The sequence below is a fragment of the Amblyomma americanum genome, chromosome 2 (genome assembly GCF_052857255.1).
Source record: "Amblyomma americanum isolate KBUSLIRL-KWMA chromosome 2, ASM5285725v1, whole genome shotgun sequence".
Lineage (NCBI taxonomy): Eukaryota > Metazoa > Arthropoda > Arachnida > Ixodida > Ixodidae > Amblyomma > Amblyomma americanum.
Window position 1 is genome coordinate 39,275,090 of NC_135498.1, and position 24,602 is coordinate 39,299,691.

General features: G+C 46.8%; 1 protein-coding gene across 1 annotated transcript in view; it reads left to right on the top strand.

The window, feature by feature from the left end:
- The first annotated feature begins 13,738 nt into the window (after positions 1–13,738).
- Positions 13,739–24,602, top strand: part of LOC144121050 (neprilysin-1-like) — an 81,260-nt gene continuing 70,396 nt past the window's right edge. The window contains exon 1 of the mRNA XM_077653969.1: positions 13,739–14,949. Coding sequence (XP_077510095.1) covers positions 14,921–14,949 — 29 coding nt within the window. The 5' untranslated portion in view covers positions 13,739–14,920. The remainder of the gene's footprint in view (positions 14,950–24,602) is intronic.

The following is a 24,602-nucleotide window of genomic DNA, read 5'->3' on the forward strand; positions in this document are numbered from 1 at the left end:
AGCGTCCGGCGTCATGCTTTAAGTGTCACGAGGCACACTTACACAATTTTTCTTACGAAAGGTCGCTGAGTGATTCGCGACTGGTCGGCGCGTGGCCGCTGGCGAGAACCAGAGACAAGATGCCTCAGCCATAACAGCTGAAGGAAGAGCACCTTGCCGATCAAGAACCGACCTCTGAGAAGTTTCGTGGTGAGTACAGTTTCAGATGCTTAAAAGAAGCTTACATGTTCGATACAGCCAACGGTGCGGGGCACAGTGCAAGGTGAAGCAGAGTGCATCAAACTGATGTTCTGACAAGCAGCCGAACACAAGATGCTGTTGACGTTCAAAATTAGTTAGTAAAGGTTGTAGTTAGAGAGACTGTAGACCGTAAGAACAGAACGACGTAAACGCGTCAAAATGAGAATGGAGTCCTCATTTAAGATCCCAGAGGCAACGGCCTGTCCCTTCAGCCCTGTCTATCAGGAAGAGTTGCATGGCTGATCGGCGATCTCAAGAAAGAAGCAGCAACTGCCCGCCAGTGGAAGCCTAATTCCGGCTAATGGCGCCGAGCTCTTTTTAGGCCGTCCCGATCAGTTGCCTTGCGCGTGCTAGAATGTAACAGCTAGTGGCCTTCGCATGTTGACACTCTTGCAAGGTTCTTGATTGTGTCCAAATATGTTCCGCCCAGGTTTAGAAACATTGGTTCGTTGGAAGGAAAGGAGGGGCTTTTCTTAACATTGCCAGATTATGTAGATGAGGTCAGCCCTGCCTCCACAGAGAAGGTATTAGAAAATTCCTGGCTCATAGTCGGAGATGGGGTTGTAAAGGGTTGTAGGGAACGAGTTGCTTAAGTTGTCGCCAGGGGAGATATTGGGAATAAGAGAACTCAGGGGAAAACAAGCAGGATTGTCGGATATTTAAAACGCGTAAACGGGTATTGAAGAAGCGTAGCTTGATAGGCCAGCTAGTACATGATCACGAAAAAAAAAAAACAGCACAAAAGGACACGCTCACATGAGCAAGCGTATATGGGCGGTTGGCGAACGTGTCAGGGGAGGTGGCGTAAGGGATTCTGATTATTTTGCTTTTTTTTATAAGCGTTTCACTCTCACGGTTGCAGGCAAGCGCGATTCCTAAGATTTGTTCGCTTGACCACCCAATGTAAATATTTCTTTCACATCAAGGTGAAAAACAATGGGGTTAAGTCAGGACATCACCCAGGCTTCTACACCTGCTTTACGGGGTATCAATAAGGTAGCAACAAAAGGAGGTTATTTTTGCGAAGTTGTGACTTCTTCTCCATTTGCATTTTGAAACCAAGTGGACAGCCTAGCTGGCCTGTTCCACTTGTAAATTCGGGGCTCACTGAAAAGGCTCTCAGAGCGCAGACATTCTTTATGCGTGGACCACTGGCCGTCTAAGCTTTACGGCCGTCATCGTCTAATGCTAACACTCTCCAATGAGTTAATACAACTGCCATCACAGCACTGTCAAGTTATCTGTCATGCATTATTACAAAACAAAGACTTCGAATACCGCCAATCAACTTGAGGAAAGGAAAGGGAGCATTTGCAACTATAGTTTCAAGGCCAAATGGTGCACCCACACGTGTTCTTGTAGACAGCATAGCAGGATGGGAAGGCCACTGATTAGACCACAGTCTAGTCTTTATAAAAATAGAAATCCAAGCGCGCTCCAGTGTCAGTATTAGGATGCGCTGACCATGAAGCTTCCAAGGCTGGTGATGCGTGAAAAATGGTCCAGGTACTGTGGAAAATGGTTTACTGATCATAGAGGTTCAAAGTGCCAAAGCCGCTCAGGATACGCAAGAAGCCGTAGTGCAGGGCTCCTGATAATTTCGATCACCTGAGGTTCTTTAGCGTACACTGATTTGCACAGCGCACGGGCCTCTAGTGCTTTAGCGCCGTCGAAATGCGACCACAGTGGTTGAGATCGAACCCACGTCTTTCGAATCAGTAGCCATGCATCATAATGCCTGAGCCACCGCCGCTGAGCAAAAAAAAAATAGTTTAATAATCTACTGCATTTAATGCCTAGCCATTGAAAGTGCATTATCCTATTCAAACAATTTGCCTTGCGCCTTGTTCTTCAAGTAAACAACCTCCAATATGGCTTTAGTTCTTATTGAAAATTATTGGTTTTGGGAGAAGGCTCCTAATTAATACTGGCATGACCTAAGCCCACGCTTACGCCAGGGTTCACCTACCCGTCAAGAGCTCCCGAGAGATGCTTTACATTTAAATTCCCACATGTTACATACATACAAATATATCCGCGGCTTACATCGCGTCTATAACCGCGTCTACAGCGCACTGAATGCGCCAACGCACGCTCGGTGCCGTTCCTCAAGAGATTGATTGCGTACGCGCACAGACAGGGCAAATAATGGCTTTCAACCGCTTGTCTGTCGTTGTCGAAGCGTCAGCAGTGCTTTGAGAAAATTGTGTCAGGTTCTATCACAGAAAAAAAGTTTCCAGGACGCGTGACCTGCAACTGAACTGGATATCTTGGTTGATAGCCTACGGCTCAAGATCACACATCTGGAGGTAACAGTCCAACACATTCCGTAAAGTGTGGTTGTGAAATGATCACTGCCATGCAAGCGATCGACCTATGCGCCACAATGACTTTTCGGGCGTCCTGCGGACTATTGTCCTCAAGTGTACATGCCAATCACGTTGGCGTCCGGGCAGAACGTCTGCAGGTGGTATGCCTGTGGTAAATCACGAGCAGGCCTATGGTAATTTAGTAATACTTTGGCTTTTAAGGGACAAGTACGGGCTCGGAAATTGGCTCGAACTACTATTCTTATATGCACTTATCTTGCAGTAAGGTATAACACTTGCATGAATGAAGATTTGGCTTAGTTGGCGATCTGTATACAACGATAAACAGCGCAAAAATAGATATGAACAAAGGAACAAGGCATAAAATAGCACGTTAAATTCAACTGATTTTAGCATTTGGATAGACACACACTAGTTAAGGCGGACAGCAGATGCACGTTCGAAGCAGCAAAGAAATCATTAGACCACTGAACTCTCTTCACATTAAAGCAGCAGAGAAATGTTAATATAAAAGCGCAGAATCATAATATCGAGGTCAGACAAAGTAAAGGAGAAATATATTAGACAGACAACAACAAGTGCTAACGAGCGACAGAAAGGCCAGAAAAAAGCCCGGAAGGTATAAACTCTCAAAACGTCTAAACGGCCAAAAGGGCCTGTTAAAGCGAAATAGAAATGCAAAATCGGTAGAAATGTCGCTAATATAACAATAATTCGTTTTTGGGGAAAGGAAATGGCGCAGTATCTGTCTCATATATCGTTGGACACCTGAACCGCGCCGTAAGGAAGGGATAAAGGAGGGAGTGAAAGAAGAAAGGAAGAATTAGGTGCCGTAGTGGAGGGCTCCGGAATAATTTCGACCACCTGGGGATCTTTAACGTGCACTGACATCGCACAGCACACGGGCGCCTTAGCGTTTTTCCTCCATAAAAACGCAGCCGCCGCGGTCGGGTTCGAACCCGGGAACTCCGGATCAGTAGCCGAGCGCCCTAACGACTGAACCACCGCGGCGATTGGAGAAATGTCGTTTCTAACACTATATCGGGCATAAAGCAAATGTACAAGGTATACGAAGTATACACGAGGTTTATTTTCTACCTTACTGTATCATTGTGCCGTTCTTCATGGTTTTGTTACCAACCGTAAGTTCATGACTTCTTGCCTTCCGCAGCGGCCGGGGGCGGCAAAGAGACAGACGGGATAAACGTTACCCTCAGTCATTGGACTCAAAGCACGCTCCACTTTATGTCATCGTAAGCTGACCGATGATCGACTCATTGCGATGGGACAATGGGCTCCATGAATGCTGACAGTCGTCATTAACGATAAGAATACCAGACGGTGCGCAGTTTGCTCGTACTTGCCTCGCGTCGCATGGCTGCAAACAAGGTACGAAAGAAAGCTTCGGATATTATCATTCGGTGTCCATCTATCGCGTACACCCCACTTCGCGCGCAACGCAGAACCTCTACAAGTTTTAATTAGTCAGTGAAGAAGCATTAACCAACAGAAGTTACCCTTCGTCCTGTTATTGCATTCTGATGTTCTTCACGCTGGCACCACCCAAGCAAGCACTTCGGGGTTAGTCGGCAGATACAGAGATATAATGGCATGCACACACATTCACGACATCCGGCCATCCCGCAGATAGTCACTTCATAGTCACTGTCACTCGAAACAGCAACTTCTGAGACGCCGGCACTTCGCTACTGAGTATAACACGTCGTACGCATACATTAGCTCACGCGAAATGCAAGCGAGAAGTGTTTCACAACACACGAAGAGCGGTTCACGCAGTCGCAATCCAGCTCTGAAGACGTATAAAGAAGCCAAATTTTCTCTGCTACGGTCTGGCGATCAGACTGCCTTCCCATGATATCCACTTCCCACTTTCAGAAAGCGAATGGTGTTCCTCTCATTCCGTATGTTGCTTATCCACATTTTCCGCGCACAGTATATACATAAAGTCATCCACACACCTCCCAGACTTTGAATGATACGGCGTCACAATGCGTTTTCCATGGTTCAAAAGCGTGGTTTTAAGGACGAGGTCAAGATGCGACAACACGTCGCAGTGTCTTTCGAGAGGCCTACACGTTTCAATTGGTTTTGGGGGAAAAGAAATGGCGCAGTATCTGTCTCATATATATCGTTGGACACCTGAACCGCGCCGTAAGGGAAGGGATAAAGGAGGGAGTGAAAGAAGAAAGGAAGAGGTGCCGTAGTGGAGGGCTCCGGAATAATTTCGAGCACCTAGGGATCTTAAACGTGCACTGACATCGCACAGCACACGGCCGTCTTTTGCGTTTCGCCTCGACCGAAACGCGGCCGCCGCGGGCGGGTTCGAACCCGGGTGCTCCGGATCAGTAGCCGACAGCCCTAGCCACTAAGCCACCGCAACGAGTATGATTCTTCTTTCGGTAGTGCCACGCTCACACAGAGGTTTTCAAACTGGGGTCCAGACTAGCAAAAATCAATAAATATAACAAATACAAATATTACATAATTAAAAAAACTGATTCTCGATCATGAAGACGGCGCGAAATCAGAAATCGTCTCGGCAGAAGCCTCTCAGCGCCATGACAGCACTGCTTCACTGGCTGTCACTATGGTGGTCCCTTCATGTAATGCCACCTTGCGCACCATTGAGGTCCAAATATATAAATAAATCAGTCTAAGCAACAGTCGCTGTCAGAGCGCGCACTAACGGCTGAAATCTTGTTCTCCTAAGACGTTATCCCATTTGGATAGGCTTTCTTCGTCGAAAAAAACAGGCGGACAGTCAATCCATTTTGACTGCATTATAAAAGTTTTCAGTCCTTTTGCTTCCTTAAATAAAAAAAAAATTAGCAGCCACACGTCGACTTGCGTAAACGCCAAAACGCGATATACATTTACGACCTGCGTCACTTTGCTCGCGCTCTGCGCTCGAAAGCAGCTCGCTCCTTTCGTTGTGCGGCGATATCGAGAGCACGTGCCCCTAAAAGGCGTCACAGAAAAAGGGGAAGAGATATATCTCGCGCTTTTGGGTAAACAGTGGTTTCGAAACACCCGTTGCGTAAGGTGATCGCGAAAAATAAAATGAAACGGGAAAGGAGACCATCCTCTCAGCTCCGAACGCTCTTTATTTTTCCTCTTGGTGCCTTCCGCAATATGGCTCGGCGCATACCTCGAGTTTCGATCATCGCATGCCCCGCGGGCGTGAAGAAGCATGCCGGGCTAGAGTAAACAATAATGCTCCCTCAAGTTCGCAGCGAAAATTTGCCAGGAGTGATATAACACCGTGTAAAGAAGAAAAAAAAGGTAGATATTGGAACAGGCGTTCCTGTAACTGGATGGCAATATTCAGATGACAGCTACATCATTTCTTCACCTCCACTTTTGCAGTTGCGAAACAAGGGTGAAATATCAACGCTTCGGGGAAAAGTCGCCCGCTCATCTGGAGGAAATCACTCACTCGGGTGCCGCTCGTTGGAGGAAATCGCTTCTTGAAGATTTTTAGTTCTTTTTATCAGTTCCCACTTCGAACTATATTGAGCTTCTCATGTGCTTAACGGCAGGGCTGACAGTAGGAAAATATAGTGGGGAAGAGGCGGGACAATTTTATTTTAAAGATCTTTTCCTCCGGAGAATTAACCAGCGTTTCTATTTTGATCACCTGGCTGGTCAGGCGGAAACTGGCCATTATCAATCATTGACATACTTTGGAACCAATATACACGTGTTGATACCATCGAATACTTGCTTTACCAGTGTTTGCCTGAAGTTTGCGCAGATTCTACACGCTTTTCGAGTCCTGAACTGTTTCGCTATTTAAACATCGATGAAAGCAGCAGCAATAATAATAATAATAATTGGTTTTTTGGGGAAAGGAAATGGCGCAGTATCTGTCTCATATATCGTTGGACACCTGAACCGCGCCGTAAGGGAAGGGATAAGAGAGGGAGTGAAAGAAGAAAGGAAGAATTAGGTACCGTAGTGGAGGGCTCCGGAATAATTTCGACCACCTGGGGATCTTTAACGTGCACTGACATCGCACAGCACACGGGCGCCTTAGCGTTTTTCCTCCATAAAAACGCAGCCGCCGCGGTCGGGTTCGAACCCGGGAACTCGACCGCGGCGGCTGCGTTTTTATGGAGGAAAAACGCTAAAGCATTTGCATTACTAAGGCAGCTGTCAAATTAGCATCATCAATCTTCCGAAGATGCTAGGAACGACCATGGAGACTATACATTTTTCTGTTTATTATCTTACGAAGAGCACAAAGCAGGAAGTATTAAAAATAATCGCAGCAAAAGACGTAAGGTGTACCAGCTTTAGAAAAATCGAGGAAGGGTTCTTTTTTCTGCAGTGCTTTAGGCTCCATGTCGATTCCTCTCTGTCCATTCACTAGTTAACCGCTTTCGATTCGTCTTAAGAATGCGATGAATGATGAACTGCCGTGTTAAGTGCGCCATACCAAGTTGCCACCCTCCATGCCACCCTACTTTCCGTTCTCCCTCTTCCCTTCGCACTATTACACTTGCCGTCGCAGTAAAAAAAAAGGTAAATCCTTTTTCTGTACCCCCGCCGCGGTGGCTCAGTGGTTAGGGCGCTCGACTACTGATCCGGAGTTCCCGGGTTCGAACCCGACCGCGGCGGCTGCGTTTTTATGGAGGAAAAACGCTAAGGCGCCCCTGTGCTGTGCGATGTCAGTGCACGTTAAAGATCCCCAGGTGGTCGAAATTATTCCGGAGCCCTCCACTACGGCACCTATTCTTCCTTTCTTCTTTCACTCCCTCCAATATCCCTTCCGTTGCGGCGCGGTTCAGGTGTCCAAAGATATATGAGACAGATACTGCGCCATTTCCTTTCCCCAAAAAACCAATTATTATTATTAATCGTTTTTCTGGACCCTTACCAATAATAAAACAGCTAGTCTTGGTTACCTTTCACCTGGGTTTGACACAATGCGCGCATGAAATGGCCGCAAGAACCACACACGCCAGTCGACGGAGAGTCAAATTATGGCTAACCCTCGATTGTCGATCCGGATGAAATTTCTATTTTCAAAAACGCACACTCTCAGCCTTAGAGCACCGCCATTCTAGGTGGCTTACGTCAGCTAGAAATTGATTATGTTACATCACTGGAACCAAGGTACTGTCTTTAGCCGGTTTAGCCGCCAATGGAGGAAATAAATTGGAGAGATTGGTTTTGCCCCGTTATGTAATGCGACGGAGAGATAACCAACGGCCTGTTAGGTTAAGAAGAGAGTGCATTCCAGCGAGCAGAAGGAAACAATCCGGGGCCGGCAAAGAGTCGTGCGGACCAATCAGTCGAGAAGACTTCAGGGCCAAGTTGGCTGCGGCAGATGCAGGAGAAGAGTAATTGAAACTCAGAGCCTTTGTTCCTGCACTGGGCGTAATCAGGAATATAACGACGTTTATAATTAGCCTGTTTTATGGCACGACAGAGGTTGAAAACCGTTTCACAGACGTGTTTCGGAAAACGCAGATGCAAAAGTGTCCACTAAATAGATTCACAATCGTCAAATGACTGCGCGCACTATCCCTGCTGGGCTAAGCATACAATTATGATTTTTATTTGTTTATTTATTAATTAATTATTTATTTATTTATCAGGCCCCATTAAAGGTGTATTACTTGAGGGAATGGGCTACACAGCTTAACATTGCTTCAATTGATGATCTAAACAGCTACGGTTCAATATGAATTACTGGATTAGTTAAGAGCGATCGATTAAGAGAATGGATTCAGAGCGTCATATGCGCGACAGGCAGAAAAGCGCCTCAAGGCCCGTTTTACTTTCCGCACAGCTCACGTCAGGCGGATATATTTTTCTGGATAAATAAGATCAAATCCAGCACACTGAAAGCTCTTTCAAAGTCTTTGCCATCTAAACTGGTGGAAGCTTTAGAACGCTGCCTCGCCGTAATCACTGCAAGATGTTCAATCAGGCTCAAAGATAAAGTTCTACTCTGGGTCATCAGAGGAGTGGGAAAGTGGAATCGGCACGAAAGCAGGACTCAAAACTATTCATGCTGTATGTCTATTACGCACGACTGTCGACCGTGAGGTTAAACAGTGCACACTGTTAATAATTAGAGGCGTTCTTAAAATTATAATTTTAAACGCAGCTTTGTTCTTTCAGATCAGTGTTTATGGTATCGATTTCCGTTTCATCGCGAGAAAATAATGCTTTGAGGTGTGTCGGGATAGCCAGCTGGACCACGGTGCGGGTGGGAAGGACGATAGGAAAGGAGGTGGAACGCTGTGTGCCATTATATACGGCAGTGTTCTATATATGCATATCTTGTGAAAGTGCGACCATAGAAGAATCTAGCTCACCAATTTTTGCTGAAACCGAAAAGTTCCTAACTGTGGCAGCTAAGAAACCTTTGCGGACTTTATCTCATAGAAATACGGCTTTTCTTGCTTTACGTTGTGTTGATTAATTGGTTCTGCCTTTTCTTTTTGCTTTATTTCGCTACCTGTATTGTTTTAGCGAGGTATAAATGCACTCTGTTCTTGCGAGCCTCACGCAGCACTTTGTACTGTATAGACTATCTGTGTTGCGTGCGCTAAACTACCGTTATGTCTACATGCTGAGCAATGTACGGGTGGCGAGGCCTCATCAAGAAAGATTGGGTTATGGTTTATGGGGGTTTAACGTCCCAAAGCGACTCAGGCTATGAGAGACGCCGTAATGAAGGGCTCCGGAACTTTCAACAACCTGGGGTTCTTTAACGTGCACTGACATCGCACAGCACACGGGCCTCTAGAATTTCGCCTCCATCGAAATTCGACCGCCGCGGCCGGGATCGAACCCGCGTCTTTCGAGCCAGCAGCCGAGCGCCATAACCACTCAGCCACCGCGGCGGCTCTCATCAAGAAGGAGCTGTCTACATTTTGTCCCGTCTGAGTAAGAAAAATGTCAACCAACGAAATCTCGGGTCACTGCTTGGGAATACCTTTCATTAGTCACTTGCATTTTACATGAAAAAAATAATGCCACTCATGCGAATGACTGTGCCAGTTGCAACACAAGCAGAATTCTGCTTTTCGGAGTAGGCTTTGACGGCTGAATCTTAAACAAAATTTCCTCTTAAAGCACCGCTCTCACCAAACCCGCCGCTTCTTTGATTATGCGCTGTCAATGTAAATCCCCCCTCAGCAAGCATATGTAAGTTCGGCCAGGCAATAAGCAAGGAAATAAAGCGATACAGAGAAGAAACAAGAGCGCCTTTCTTGGAGTCCCAGACGCAGCGCAATCAGTTTCCCTCGCAGGGACGTACAGGCCAGGCAGGGTTTTTTCGCTGACGCATTCCGGGCCCCGCGCTTGGTGCCTAGTTTGATTCCTGCGATGCCAACGAAAGCGAAACGATCGGCAGCATCGGCAGCGGCGAGGCGAAAAATATTAACGAAAACTACCGTGAGGGGAAACAGATGACGGGGCGATACACGATACTGCGAGGCCAGATGGGAACGTCATAGTTGATAAATTTTTACACTCTGCTTCTTTCCTTAATTTGTTTCGCATTGCAGCCCTCATTACTGTGCGTGCGCGTGTGTGTGTGTGTGTGTGTGTGTGTGTGTGTGTGTGTGTGTGTGTGTGCGTGCGCGTGCGCGTGCGCGTGTCTGTCTGTCTGTCTGTCTGTCTGTGTGTGCGCGTGCGCGTGCGTGTGTGTGTGCGTGTGCGTGTGCGTGTGCGTGTGCGTGTGCGTGTGCGTGTGTGTGTGTGTGTGCGTGTGTGTGTGTGTGTGTGTGTGTGTGTGTGTGTGTGTGTGTGTGTGTGTGTGTGTGTGTGTGTGTGTGTGTGTGTGTGTGTGTGTGTGTGTGTGTGTGTGTGTGTGTGTGTGTGTGTGTGTGTGTGTGTGTGTGTGTGTTGATAATGGCTGTACATACTGGGTGCGTGTGTTGACGGACGGACGGACGGACGGACGGATGGATGGATGGATGGATGGATGGATGGATGGATGGATGGATGGATGGATGGATGGATGGATGGTATGACCATCCCATTCTAAACAGGGAGGTGGCCGTTGCCACCCACATACATACATACATACATACATACATACATACATACATACATACATACATACATACATACATACATACATACACACACACACACACACACACACACACACACACACACACACACACACACATACATACATACATACATACATACATACATACATACATACATACATACATACATACATACATACATACATACATACATACATACATACATACATACATACATACATACATACATACATACATACATACATACATACATACATACATACATACATACATAAAGGAACCGATATGAAGGTGATCTAGGACAAACTTGTTCCGATAAAAAGCTCTAGCGCAGTTTATATCTGCAAGAAAACTGAACAAATGCGTGCCATTAGTTTACTCTTTCGTCCTTGCATCCGTCCCCACCACAGTTTTGGGGAAAATGAGGCGTCGTTTTACCGGAAGGAAAATTATTGGTTTTAGTCGGTCGGCGTAAAAACAAACACATTTAAACAGACGCCAGCCGTACTTACGTAGTTACTGATTGATGAGCGCCATAGAAACTGGAAGCGGGGTGACATACGATCTTAACACATGCTGCAGATACTACAAACAATATTTTTTTTCCACTGATGCTAGCTGTTTACCCCGGAATGTCCGTGCCCTCCCAGCCAGCGGTCAGGGTGCCCACGAACCTGAAGCGCTGAAGGAAATGGCCATCTTTTTTCTAACCAGCTAGCCTTTGTCTAATTAAAGAAGGTGGGGGGGGGGGGGGGGGGGGGCTACATGCCTGCATGCCGGAAGACGTACAGCTCCACACAACGCGCCGCAGCAACCATCTAAACAACGATCCTTCAGTCTCCGGCTGCTGCCTTTTGCCAGGTCAAGTTTACGTTTCCTCCGAGGCGATGACAGCCTCTGGTTGGCACGAGTCCACCGTTCCCCGTCGACGTCTGGGCATTGCCGCGCCAAGAGCACGTGTGTCCGTCGATGATGTCGGCACGGAATTCGCAAATGCGTTCCCCTCTTTTTTGCGTGTTTTCATTCTCGCTGCACAAATCCATTCAGGCAATGCGAGGCTGCGAGGGGAACTTTCCCCGCTAAGCAGAGCTACGTATTTACGCGTTAATTTTCCGACGAGGCCCTTGGGAGTGGGATTCCTATTCTCTTATTAGACCACAATATAGTAAAGTGGAAGATAATTCAACAGGGCCCATGTAAACAGCGACCGCAAATACAAAAAATCTTGACGACTCAACAACAATGCAAAAATAATTCAGCTTCGCTGCTGATTGCTTAGCAAGAACTAAAAAGAGGTAGTCGGCATCTTAACGGGCTTTATAAAGATTAATCATTCTCTCGACATTCTGTTGTCTGCAAATTTCGATAACTTAAGAATAGTAATGCAGTAATGCAGTAATGCAACTTCTTCCTTCTTAAAAGCCGTCAACAGCGGTCACATTCGGCCTGAATTTGGTTGCGTGTTTAAAGTGTTCCATCCAAAGTATTTATTCCATCGAGCTATGGAAGGCGACCATGGCCATTTGTTTGTGGACTAATGTGTGTGGCAATCCCATAAGGTGGAGTAGATTTGTAATAAGGAAGCTATCACTGTTACCGTCCTGGATGCCTAAACTGGCATGGTCACTGCCCCGAGCTGGCGGTGGTTTCGGGTTCTAACAGCAGAGCAGTAAGAATTTAACTGCGAAGTGTCTATGAACGATTTACAGCTTTCCTTCGTGGTCTTTGTCTTTGTGAGAGAGAGAGAAATATGGAAGCACGTTTCCTGAGATGCACTCACCTGTGTGAGCAAACAATTAGTCATTAATAAAATTACGTCATTACACACGCAAAATGTGCGATTACACGCGAGAAGGTTTACGATGTGTCGTTAGGATTCCTCCTATTCAGCAGCAGGTCTCGGTTTGTGTCAGGGACACGAAGCCTGGCTTCATGTTTAGTAGACTCCCATAGTACATGGCTGTGCCGACTTAACTAAGGTGGCTGTACGGGATCACAGAAAGATGAAGACACCAGTCATTCATGTGCTGGGATAAACCATCGTTGACTGAAACGAAATAAAAGTTATGCATTAAAAACAGCCCTTTTATTTCCACCTAACTGAGTTTTAGAATCCTAAGAACGGTGCACTGCAAGAATATTATTTGTATGCGATAACGTAGAATTCATTGACCGCATTAATTATTGCAGTTTTAAGTTAGTAATTTCCCTGCCAGCCACAAATTACCATATGAGTCATGATTATCACTCCTACGCATAATTGCTTCCAAAGTTAGCAAGTTAGATCTAGCGATTTCCTCGAGGCGAGTACCGCCCCCAGACAGTCTGCTGCTTTCAATTTAGTCATTTTGTTTTTCTTACATTTTCCCGCCTCTGTTCACGATTTTCGACGTTTAAGCGAAAACCGCCCCCTTAACGCTTTCACCGCTCTCGACTGAGTCAGCGAAAGAGAGCACGCTTGCGTTGCTCCGACCTTGCACAAAAAGAGCCTCCGAGGATCGAGCTTAGAGAAGAAATCCCCGCACTCTGTCGGAGTGCCCTCCTGAGACCGAAAATCAATGGCGCGAATAAACAAACCCTTTCTTCTCGGAAAACAAATCGGGAAGGTCTCCTCCGCCCCATCCGGAAAACCAAGGAAGTCCCCAGAGTGTCGCTTTCCCACAGCAGCGAGTAAGGATCCAAGCAGTGTTCAGTAAAGCCCGCACGGACGGAATATTCAAGCGAGGCGCAAGGGAGGGGGGCGTTAGTCTGAGCGAAGGTCTCGAGTGGCAGTGCCTTAGAGAAAGTGTGACCGAAAGAGAGAGAGAGAGACGATGAAGAGACACAGAAAGATATAAAACGAGAGAATGACTAAGAAGAGAGAGAGAAAGAGAGGAGTAAAGAGAGAGAGACCGAAAGCGAGAGGAGCGTGCGTGCGTTGGCGCGTGGCGGAGAGCATCTGTAGGCTTGTCCTGGGCGCAACCCTTTCCCTTTTTCGGATCTTACCGCCGCCGACGCCGGAGGCGAAGACGAAGAAAGAAAAGCGAAGGGAGACGCGACGCTACCGGCACACACGCGCACTCACTGGCGAAGCTCTTTCCCTTCCCTCGCTTCGAGCTGAACTCCGCTAAACGCAAGCGAGACGCCGCAGCAGCCGCACGCGACCGGGAATCGTCGGCGCTGGATATCCCCCCCTCCACCACCACGAGCACGACACTTCACTCGTTCTTCCCTTCACCAAGTCGCAGCGTCGCGCCAAACTCCTTCGCTATCGCGTGCGCGATTATACTGCGCGCGACCGCTTTCATACTCACCGGGGGGGTGGCAGAATAATCCGAAAAACGGGGGTTCGAAGCGCATGCGCTAATATCGAGAAGGGTAGCAAAGTATATTGCGCGTTTTAGCGTCTGCAGTGTTTACGCACCGTCGCGCGTTTTTTTATTACATTTTTTCGTGGCTTCCAGGCGTTTTTCGCGCCGCCGCTGCCGCTTGTTGTCGCCCTATCGTAGCTAGCAGCGCCACCGCCGCGGGCTCTTCTTTCGGTTTCGCTTCGCCTGCTGCTCAATCGCGTCGTCTGCTCCGCAGCCCAGGCGCTTTTCGTCTGCTGCTGCCGCCGCCTCACTAGTCGGCTCGCTGCTCCTCATCTTCACCGGCGCTTCCCCATTTCGTCATTCTTTTCTTCGCTTCTAACTATTTATCGTCGTTAAGCCCGCTGCCGTTTCCCTTTCAAGCTCCGTAAAGCGACATCCAGTAACGGTCATTTCGGGCTTGCGTCGCTACCGAGTCATCACTGGCTGCATCTCCAGCAGCGGGACGCAGATCGGCGCTGGAAGAGGAGAATTACCGGGGCAACGCGTTAAAAGCTCCTGTCTGCGATACTACGTGCTTTCCCCGTTGATTTTCTTAGTTTTCTTGGGCTCTATTCGCGTTTGTCTCGAAAGTATAGTAGTAAAAGAAGGAGGGCGGTTGTGTTTCGCGGCTACTACCACGCTGGTATTATATGCGGTGCTGCTGCTGCTGTTGCTGCCGCTTCCCGCGTGGTTCGTAGTGAGAGAGAGTGAGAGTGCGAGAGTGAGGGCGCGTGGAGGAGAAGCGAGGAGGAAAGGCGTCGGCGTCGTTCCGTTAAGAGAGGCACCGTGGCGCGCGGACAGTCAGCATTTGTCGAGGTGACCGCCGGTGCTGCGTCAAGAGGGAGAAGCCCTTACTTAACGAGCCAAGTGCTGTGGACAGACTGATTCCCGCCAGTGCTGGAACGACGATAAAAACGAAATACAAGGAGTGTTTTGCTGAACGTCACCACATCACTTCGCCATGGACACCAAGAAGCCAGAGGAGATCGGGTGAGTCGTTGAGATTTCGCGCGATCGCTTGCCTGGTAGTAAATATTCACGGATCGTTTGTCGTAAGGATGCAGGCGCTTCACTTTTGCTTTCATATTACTGTCGCCTTCTCAGTTTCTGACAGCTCAGCCGGCTCAGCATGAATTTGATGTTACTCATGAATTTGAACCTTCTTCTCGAAATAAAGGACTTTCAATCACTCTATCTTCCAATGGCATAGGTTTATCTAGTTATCAGGTTAAAACGCAAGTGAAACCGGCATTCCTCGCTTGTAACGAGTAAATGCGTTGCGGCTGAGGCAGTGGTTGTTGCTTGTTACAGCACAACAAGGCATACATGGCTATTATGGGAACTCTATGTGGACTCTACTTAAGTGCCACCGTGTGGAGTATACGCGACTGGGAAAAAGGGGCAGCAGTAGTTTTTCTTTTTTTAATTCGTGAGAGAAATGAAGTAAGCAAGCTGGCTCCATCCTTTGCCCTCGGTCATCGCGGTTAAGGCCGGCAACCTAACCACTTGGCACGAGTTTATTCGCGCGTTTCCTTCTGCGCGCCGCTTCGAAGAGAAATGTTTCCTCGACGTGTTTGCATCGCCGGAGCAGGTAGAATAGGAGGTGGGCCTCCAAGAAATAAGTTGCTCATAATTCACTCTCCTAAGCATCTTTCTTGCCTGTCACACGAGAAGCACCTATACGCCTTTAAGGCGTCGGTCACGTGATCAAAAGAGCAAATAATCGCGGCTCTCTCAATAAGCTCGCTCTGCGAAGCTGTGGTGGCTGATAATCGAGGTGGTTAAGGAGGGGCAGTTTTGCTGCAGTATCGTCGCTGGTCCGTTGACTTTTTTGTAGTTGCTGTGCTTGGGCATTCTGACCAACAAATCTGCCTTGAGACTTCTCACGGTTCCTTTCACTATTAGTTTTTATGGAAAATTGTAAGGTACTGGTATAAAAATATTGAATGTAATAGTCCATTCTTTCGATATTTTGCAAAATCTTTTTTTTATATTGTTTCCATCGCTCATACCGAGCAGTGAAGACTATCATAGAAAACCAATTGGGGACGCTTTTGACGATACCAAAAATGTTAATAGCAAGAACATTCAAGCCTGGCGACGGGAGATCTGCGGATATATTGATTGCCATTTTGAAATCTTACAATATAAGAAGAATTGCGCTCAAAAACTCTTTCCCGTTAGCAAATGCTTTTGTCCAGAATTGTTGGGTATGACAAAATCAAATAGAACTCATAAAACATTACAGGTCGCCAAATATTATAAGTGCTTGAGGTGAGGAGGAGGAGTAAATGAGCAACGCTCGCTGTCACAGTAATGAACAACACTGTGCCGTCAAACACGTCAGGCGAGTTCGGAGCACCCCTGTAGCAGAAACGTTTCAAATCAATACCGCTAAACTCGCACCCCTGGAGTGCCCGAAGCACACAACATCGATAACTACAAAACAGAAGAGTTCTCTAAAAATGCTTCAAATATTCATTGCTTTCACCACAAGACCGGAGCGAACGAGAATGGCTGAAGAGCAGGGGGGGGGGGGGGGGGGGGCAGAAGGCTGTAATTGGGATCCAAAACTAACGTAACTGGACTACGGTCACACGCCCTTACACATTCGAAGAAAGTTGCTGTCAAAATTGGTTGCCATAGCGCTGCACTAGTTGTACGGTGAGTTATTTCCGATAATAATCAGTAGCGGTTCAACACCGGAGCCACGATTTTACAGCTCCCATTCAACCGCGGGGGTTGAATAATTTTTTTTTTCTCCGCGTAATAACGATTATTCGCACCTTTTTGTGCTCAGGGCGACGTCCGAGATATGACAAAACCGGTCGTTTTGGAACAATAGGTCTTTCTCACTCGTTGCCTGTGAGGGGTAGTAAAGAGAAAAAAAAAATGAAGCTAAAAGAAAAAGCAAAATTCTGTTCGTGCTCAGTGAATGCGAACTGCTTGCTGGGTGCCCAAAATTACAGGAGCGTTGGTGCGACAGCCGCTCATTAAGTGCAAGATTTTCCGGACAGTGCGTTTCCGGGTCGCTTAGAACATGGTCGGACGACACACTATTTCGCTTTCCCTTTCCCTTTTCTCGAAGACAAAAAATACTGGGTCCCACATATCCGCACTTCTCTTCTGAAGCTACGTGTTTTATTTCACACCTCGATTTTCTTTTTTAACTGTTGTTAGAATCGCGCTCTTTCGGGAAAATCACACATTTCTTACTTTTATCGCGAGTCACTTTATTAGTTTGCTGGGAAAGAATAAAGATAATCACCCTAAAGTATTTGCGAAGTTCATGTATTGTGCCTGCAGCGATTATTCTTGTAAATATGTATTCTCTCATAATTGGAACGCACATTGTTTTTGTTTTTTTCACACACAGTATCAGAAGACAGAAAACAATTTTCAACCAAGAGTGGTGACGTCATGTGCAACTGTAGCTCCGAAAAAGCTCTCAAAGCCCAATTAACTAAGTTAAAGCGTGCCAGATTTCTCTCTACTTCTTATTAAGCGAAAAAACAAAACAAATGAATTGCTCGTTAAATCTAAAGATATCTGTTTTTGTTTGCTTGTTCGTTTACCAACCCGTTCTTTATATGCAACGGACTATGACACCCCCACCTCTTGATTATTTACATTTGAACGATAAACTGCACGGTCACCTTCCACATCTGCACTTGGACACGGGGACACCTGGGCATTACGGCGCTGGTGATGTCGGATAATTGAATATTTGTTTTCCCTCAAATTGTAGACGTACCGTGTTTGCCAAAAGTAAGCAGGTTGCCCGGTTTGCTTCTCAGTTGTATAGCGGAACACTTATCGCACCTATCGAAACTGTAAATGACTGTGATGAAACGAGAACCCTTTTCCTCACCTTCCGACACCTTTCGGTTTTTAGGGAAGCCGTAGGGGCTCCACTATATGTGGCAGAAGCAAAACAGGCAGCCTTGTTACTTTTGGCAAAAACTGTACTACCTAGCGTGCATAACGGATGCTTCCAAGAAGAAACATACAATAAAAACTCTCCACCCGTGCAGTCAGCAAAAGACCAAATGAGACAAGAGCGTGGCTTAATTTTTTTTTTATCAAAAGCGAACGCGTAAACGCTGCGAAAAGGCAGTGTCAACTTCCATTCACGGCGGTGCCGACCCAACGCCGCCAAATTGCGTCTCTTTCTCAGTAGGGGAACGGTCCTCCTCGAAGCAAATCATTAATGGCTTCCGGCCCAAAGGACGGGTACCGCTTGGTACCACGAGGAGCAAAGCACGTGAAGAGGAAAAAGATAAACTCGCCTATGAAGATTGCGCAACTCCTCAGCAATTAAGGCAACACCTTGACGCGCAAAGATGGCTACTACTATATGTAGAGGGGAGGGGGGGGGGGGGGGGGGGTCGTGGTTGTGGTTGTGGGGGTGCCAAGCACGAACCGCCGTGTAGCAACTTTAATAGCGGGCTCTCTCTATGCATCTGCAGCCTTGCGAAAACCCACGTAAACAGGGGTTAACGGTTTCAAGTTAATAGAACGTCAACATTATCTCAGAGACAGCTGATACAGCTGGCGCTGGTATTTTTCTTTACTCTTTTTTAGTTCGCTTTTTTCTTTAATGATTGCAGCCCCTCCCCCACGTGACTGCTAAATCCCTCTCTTAGGGGAACAAAGCTATGAGATACTAGTCATATATTGCCGCTTTGCTTATTTTATCGGGATTGGTCTCCCTCTGCTCATGTGATCCTGATCGTGCAGATTATGATGTCACCGCCATAACCTACACTAAGGGGTGTTAGAAAGTAGCGCCCTCTCCTACACGGTGTGGACACTATACAGCCATCGCTGTCATTTCTTACCTTCCGGCTACGAGCGACCAAAGCTATGGGAGTTTGTATTGATGACCGTTTTGTTTCGGCTCCGAAAGCGAGCGCCAGGGAGTCTGGTAAAAGCACGGTATATATATTAGACGGACGCTTTCTCGAAACTGTGGATTTTCATGCAGGAGAATGACTTTAAGCACTCCTGGACGGGAGAGGGCGGGGAAGGGGGGGGGGGGGGAGCTCAATGACAGATAACATCAGTTCATCACGAGGACAGAGCATCGCGAATCCTCTCTTCGTTCGCTTGGTTGCTTTATTTAAAAACCCTTCTTGGTAATCTAGACTGGCTGGCCACGTATAATAAAGCCTCAGTCATTGTCATCATAGTAATGGCTTCCATTTCATTTCATACAATACTGTTTCTTTTTTTTTTGCAGTTCGTTTCGTCTGTTTTAAGCTAGGAGCGCTGGCGTACATTAAGTATATGCTTCACAAGATTGTCGTGGTGCGACATTATCTCGCGCACAAAGCTGGTAAGCGCGAAAAAAAATACGATGGAACGAAATTCTAGAAGCGAGATTTTTGGCCTCCTCAGCATGAAAACTAAAATCCTTTTTCTGTACGAGCGTACACAGAACTTAGTTTCGAGCACCGTTTTTGCTTCTCTTCTGTACACCGGATATTCGAGAGCTTCACGACGGAGTCTTCTGAACACTGTATGCCATTGACGACGAAACTCGCACAATGAGTACTTTTCAGAAAATTTAAGAAACAAAAAGCAGATGACGTAGCTCGTCTGACGCTTTCAAGAGCCACGCTTTTGAGCATAGACACGGCTATGTAGTTTTGTATCGCTTAGATCGGGGAATATAAATTACAGGCTCAGTGACCCTTCGCTGTATAGCCACGCTCTCAAAAAGAGCGCCCAACGTCATCGTGTTTTGCTACTGATTTCGCGCAGCGACGCTGTGTCAACAACTTCTCAGTTACAGCGCCTTCAAAAGGGGGGCCTTAGTTTTGTACGGCTTGGGATCCTGAACATACCCTCAGCTCGATCTCTCAATAACTTTCTTGCATCGCGTGTCCTTGGCGGGGTTGTAAGTGCCCGCCTACAACAAAAAGGGACATTAAGGAAACAGAAATAAGTGAGTCATCAAGCCCCGTCCACGGACTATTTATAAACCGGGCTCAAAGTTCAACTTTATTTCTTTTTTTTTGTTACTTGAAAGCAGACTCAAGTGATGGCAGCCACGTTTTTCGCTGTCAGGCGTGCATGGCGTGTTTAAATCGCTGGAGAGTTCTTTCCTCCGGTGAAGGAGCGACGCGCAGTCCGAACGCGCATGGTGATGTGTTGTTGCAGCCATCGGTGCATTCACTCTACAGTTTAAAAAAAAGCAAAATTAAAAATGTAGAAGCTGTGTGGTTCTTGGGGATTTAGTGAGGGGGAAGTTGGAAGCAAGAGGGGAATGAAGCAGTGCGCAGCCCGGTAACTGCCTCCTTTATTGTAGGGGTCGCCGCAACTAGGCTGCGCCGAGTAAGGGTTAAATCTGTATAACAGTGCTAAAATGACATCAGATTAAGGTCAACATCTGGCCTGGACGAAGTTGTGCAGACTTAAAGAGTTCCAATTCGAAAGACGCTGGCGTATGCCCGACTGAAATATGCGCTAGATTAAACTTACCTAACAGCAGCAGCGGATATAGTAACTAGTAATAGTAGCGGTGGTAGCAGCTGCAGTAGCAGTTTTAGTAGAAGTAGAAGTTGTAATAATACTCTTAACCGTAGTAGTTGTAACATTAATGGTAGCAGCTGCAGAATTAGCAGCAGCAGTAGTGGTATCAGTAGTAGTAGTACTAGTAGTAGTAGTAGTAGCAATAGTAGTAGTACTGATAGTAGTAGGAGCAGTAGCAGCAATTATACTAGTAGTAGTCGTTGCAGTAGTAGCAGAAGATTTCAAACCCGCTGTATTTAAACGATACACGAACTATAACATAATTCTCACTGCTGTATTATTTCTAAAGTTCAAGTTGTGTTGAAATTCTTTCCGGCATTGGCACTATGAGCTGGAGGGCACATAAAAAAAAATAATGCGTTACGCTGCGTCTTACGCGGTTGTCTTTCTTCCTGGGCTGTATTGAACCGACGTAACCTCCTATCCATCGCCTTCGAACTGTCAACACCTTCGGGCCACTTTAATTCAGCGGCCACACACGTGCGCTAACTCTTGTGCAGCGAGGCCATTTTGTTGGAGCGGTCGGCCAAAACACAGCGACAAAAAAAAAACAGAATTGAGAGAGTGAGAGAGAGCGTGCCGGTTAACAAAACACGAAAACTTCCTTCTAAGCTCGGACACCTCTGCAGGAGTATGGGAGCACAAACACAGATTCAGCCGGGTGTTTTCACTCGGACCTGTGGCCTTTTTCGTGCGAGTCGCGTCGCTGACAAAGACGCGAGTTTTAGGCTCGTGCTACGAGTCGGACAGATTTGTACAGCCGGCCGTTTCAACCTCGACTCGATTTTAGCGTGCGCACCGCGACGGCTTTTTGCGGTCTGGTTTGCGCAGCCGATGGCGATTATTCGTTCGTGTCTTTAGTGGAGCATTTGTCCACGCCTACACTTTCGTGCCATCGTCAGAAGTCATGCCACCGCGCTGCAGTTTTTCATGCGTGCGTTCATGCGTTCATGCGTGCGTGTGTTGGGGCGAAAGGCTCATGAAGTGATTCCGGCAGCCTGAATTGTGGCCTGGGAGCTCGTCTTCCACTTAATTGCTGTCACTTCTATTCTTTCCGGGACCGACGTCGCGTTGCGTCATCTTTGCTCTAATACCATCTCCACGACGGAACGGTGCCGTGGATTTCACTCCTTGCGGGTGACCTAGCTCACTCGGTCTTAATCTCTGCCCCCTGGTGTTCCTTTCTTGCTTTTTATTTTTCTCATTGCCGCACCAACTTGGCGAGCGAGCGTGTGAAAAACTGAAAGCGCTTCAGTAACAAGCGGTAATTGTGTAACTAGGACTCTAAATGCTTCCTTCGAAAAATAAAAAGAAATACTTACACCTCAGTACTAGTCCCGAGGCACAGCTTTGCTCATTAAACTTTGTTCAGGCCTTTATTCCTTTTTATGCTTGAAATTAAAACGTTCTTTTAGACACCAGCGCGCTGGTGCGAACTTTACTCAGTCACATCCAGAAAGCCTTATTCTGGTTTCTTTACCTAGACGCCCTCCGTTTTTGAGCAGAGTATAAGGCCGCTCGTTCTCATCAAATAAACAACTGCGAATTGAGCCCCCCCCCCCCCCCCCCCCCTAATTCGCGGGCAAAAATAATCCCCGATCGCGCTTTAATGCTCTATTTACACCCTCTTAGTTGTCTTCCGCAATAAAGCCTTACAAAACGCTTCACGTAACCAACTCTTTTCACTTTCCGCCGCGTTACAAGGAAGTCGTTGGAGCAGCAGGAATCGAAAAAATAAAAAGAAAAACAGAGCAAGAAAAAGTCGTGGCAAATGCTGACGCCATAGTCTTGGCACAGACCGCACGTTTGAGGAAAGCGAAAAATCCCCCTGAGATTCCGTCGACCTGCGACGGCCCTTTTTTATGCTCCTCGTAATGTCGGGCTCTTTTGCAGTTCTGCTTTTTTTTCCCCTTTTTTTTTCTTAACGGCCATTCCATACCTCAACGTTCACGCAGCCTACCGCGACCGTAACTTTGCCCGTGTATATACTTTGTCGCGCAGAAAAACCGTGCAGTGCTGCGGGAAGCTACAACTGGTTTCGGTCCATCTAGCAACCAATAGAGTTCACCACCGTATGCGTCGTTGTCGGCGTCTCCGTAGAAACGATTCGGACGGCGCTTAAAACGCACTCTAGAAAACTCGGAGTGCTTTGTAAAGCTGGTTAAACCGGCAAACAAGCAGCTCAAACGGTTCTCAGTGCTCACAGATTATACTCTTTTTCTTGAGTACTGTATAAAGTGGCCGCATTAGCGTGCCTTGTGAAGCTTTCACGGGTACTGCATGCATTTAGTGAGACTGACTGCTTTTTGCTATTATTGTTTCCGATGCGGCTGGACGGCTTTCGTTACGGCTGATCAGAAACTGCGCTCAGTAAACCACTTCTCGTGCGTCAGCAGCTGTCGGCTTGCGTCGTGGCCAGGGCATAGAAAAACGCCGATCGCGCTCTTCATTATGTACTACAATCGGCTACCGGTTTTCCACTTGGCACCGCGCCGCGTTTCGGCCAGGGCGCGATATGGTGTGACGCTCTACTTCACATTGATCTCTCGAGGCCTTTTCTGGGACAACAATCGCGAAGTTTGAACGTGCTACCGCCAGTCCGGTGCTGCGTCACTTCCGTTTCTATACCCAGGACCTATGGCACAGAATTTCTTTAGACAGTCTGTAGACTGTCCATAGACCTGTCTATAAAGTCTATAGACTTTGTTTAGAGAAACCGTAGAGGACAGTCTGGACAATACAAATCCTATAGATAGTCGATAGACAATCGATAGATTTATGGCCATACACTTTTAGTAGGCTTTCTATAGACAATGAATAGACAAAATAAATATCTATAGGAAGACAATAGAGTTAAAGTAGAATAAAGTCTATAAAATGTCTAAAGACCATTTTTTGTAAGGATAATTGGCACGGACATATCGGTCTCTGTACTTCAAGATCTCGATGCAGAAAACTATAAAACTCCCTGTTCATACGCATTTCAATTCGTTTGTACTTCAAGATCTCGATGCAGAAAATTATAAAACTCCCTGTTCATACGCATTTCAATTCGTTTTTCGTGTCTTTAAGCTTCGTAAACACAGCGATTTATGTGTCGACTGTTTAACTGTTTCTTAACTAAGTGTCAACAGATGCGCGCTGCAAATAGCTGAATTTTTGCTGGACAACCAACACCAGTCGACTGGACCGTCGACTCACTAATTCACTCGCTCGCTCGCTCACTCACTCACTCACTCACTCACTCACTCACTCACTCACTCACTCACTCACTCACTCACTCACTCACTCACTCACTCACTCACTCACTCACCCAATCACTCACGCACTCACTCACTGATTCACCCACTCACTCGATCAATCAATCAATCGTATACTTTTCTAATGCTCGTATGTCAGCATGTTTTCTTACAAAAGAGGGAGCACAAAGCCGTTATTATGAATGCCTACATTCATAGAAAAGTAGATACTAAACAGGTACACAAGCGTAGCGAAACTGCCATCTCATGGTCGGGTATCTACCGCCCCGTCCTTAAGTAAACCCAGGCGTGGTGGTAATGCACCAAGGCTGCATGCATCGAAAAGCATCAATACGCCCACTGGTTTGCGGGACCGCCCCGTGTAATGCCCGTGTAATGGCCTAATGTGGTCGCTGGTCACGTGCGAGCGCTCGTGACAAGAATGATGCCTTGCTCGAGTGCCTTGTTGCGTTGAATATTCATGATTTCCCACACCGGCTCGCGGCTAAAAAAAAAAAAATCCAGCAGTATTTCCCCCACCACCGCTGCCCGCCTGCATCATGGCGCTCAAATATAAAGAAAAAGGATCACTCTGACTTATCTCTTATTTTATGACGACCTTGAACTCTATGTTCAGTTTTGTATTTGGCCTAGTATTGCAGTCATTCTTCAATTTAGAATGCGCCCGTTTAAGTCCATCGTTTTAAATTCAGAAAAGAATAGACTCGAGATTTACTATGCTCAAAACATCTTACTAAGCTCCGTCGCCACAGCGCGCCTGTGCTTATTGAAGTAGAGCTTTCTCAACGAATTTTTCTTTTTCCCAGACATGCCATCGCATAAAATCTAACCTCAGAAACCTAACCG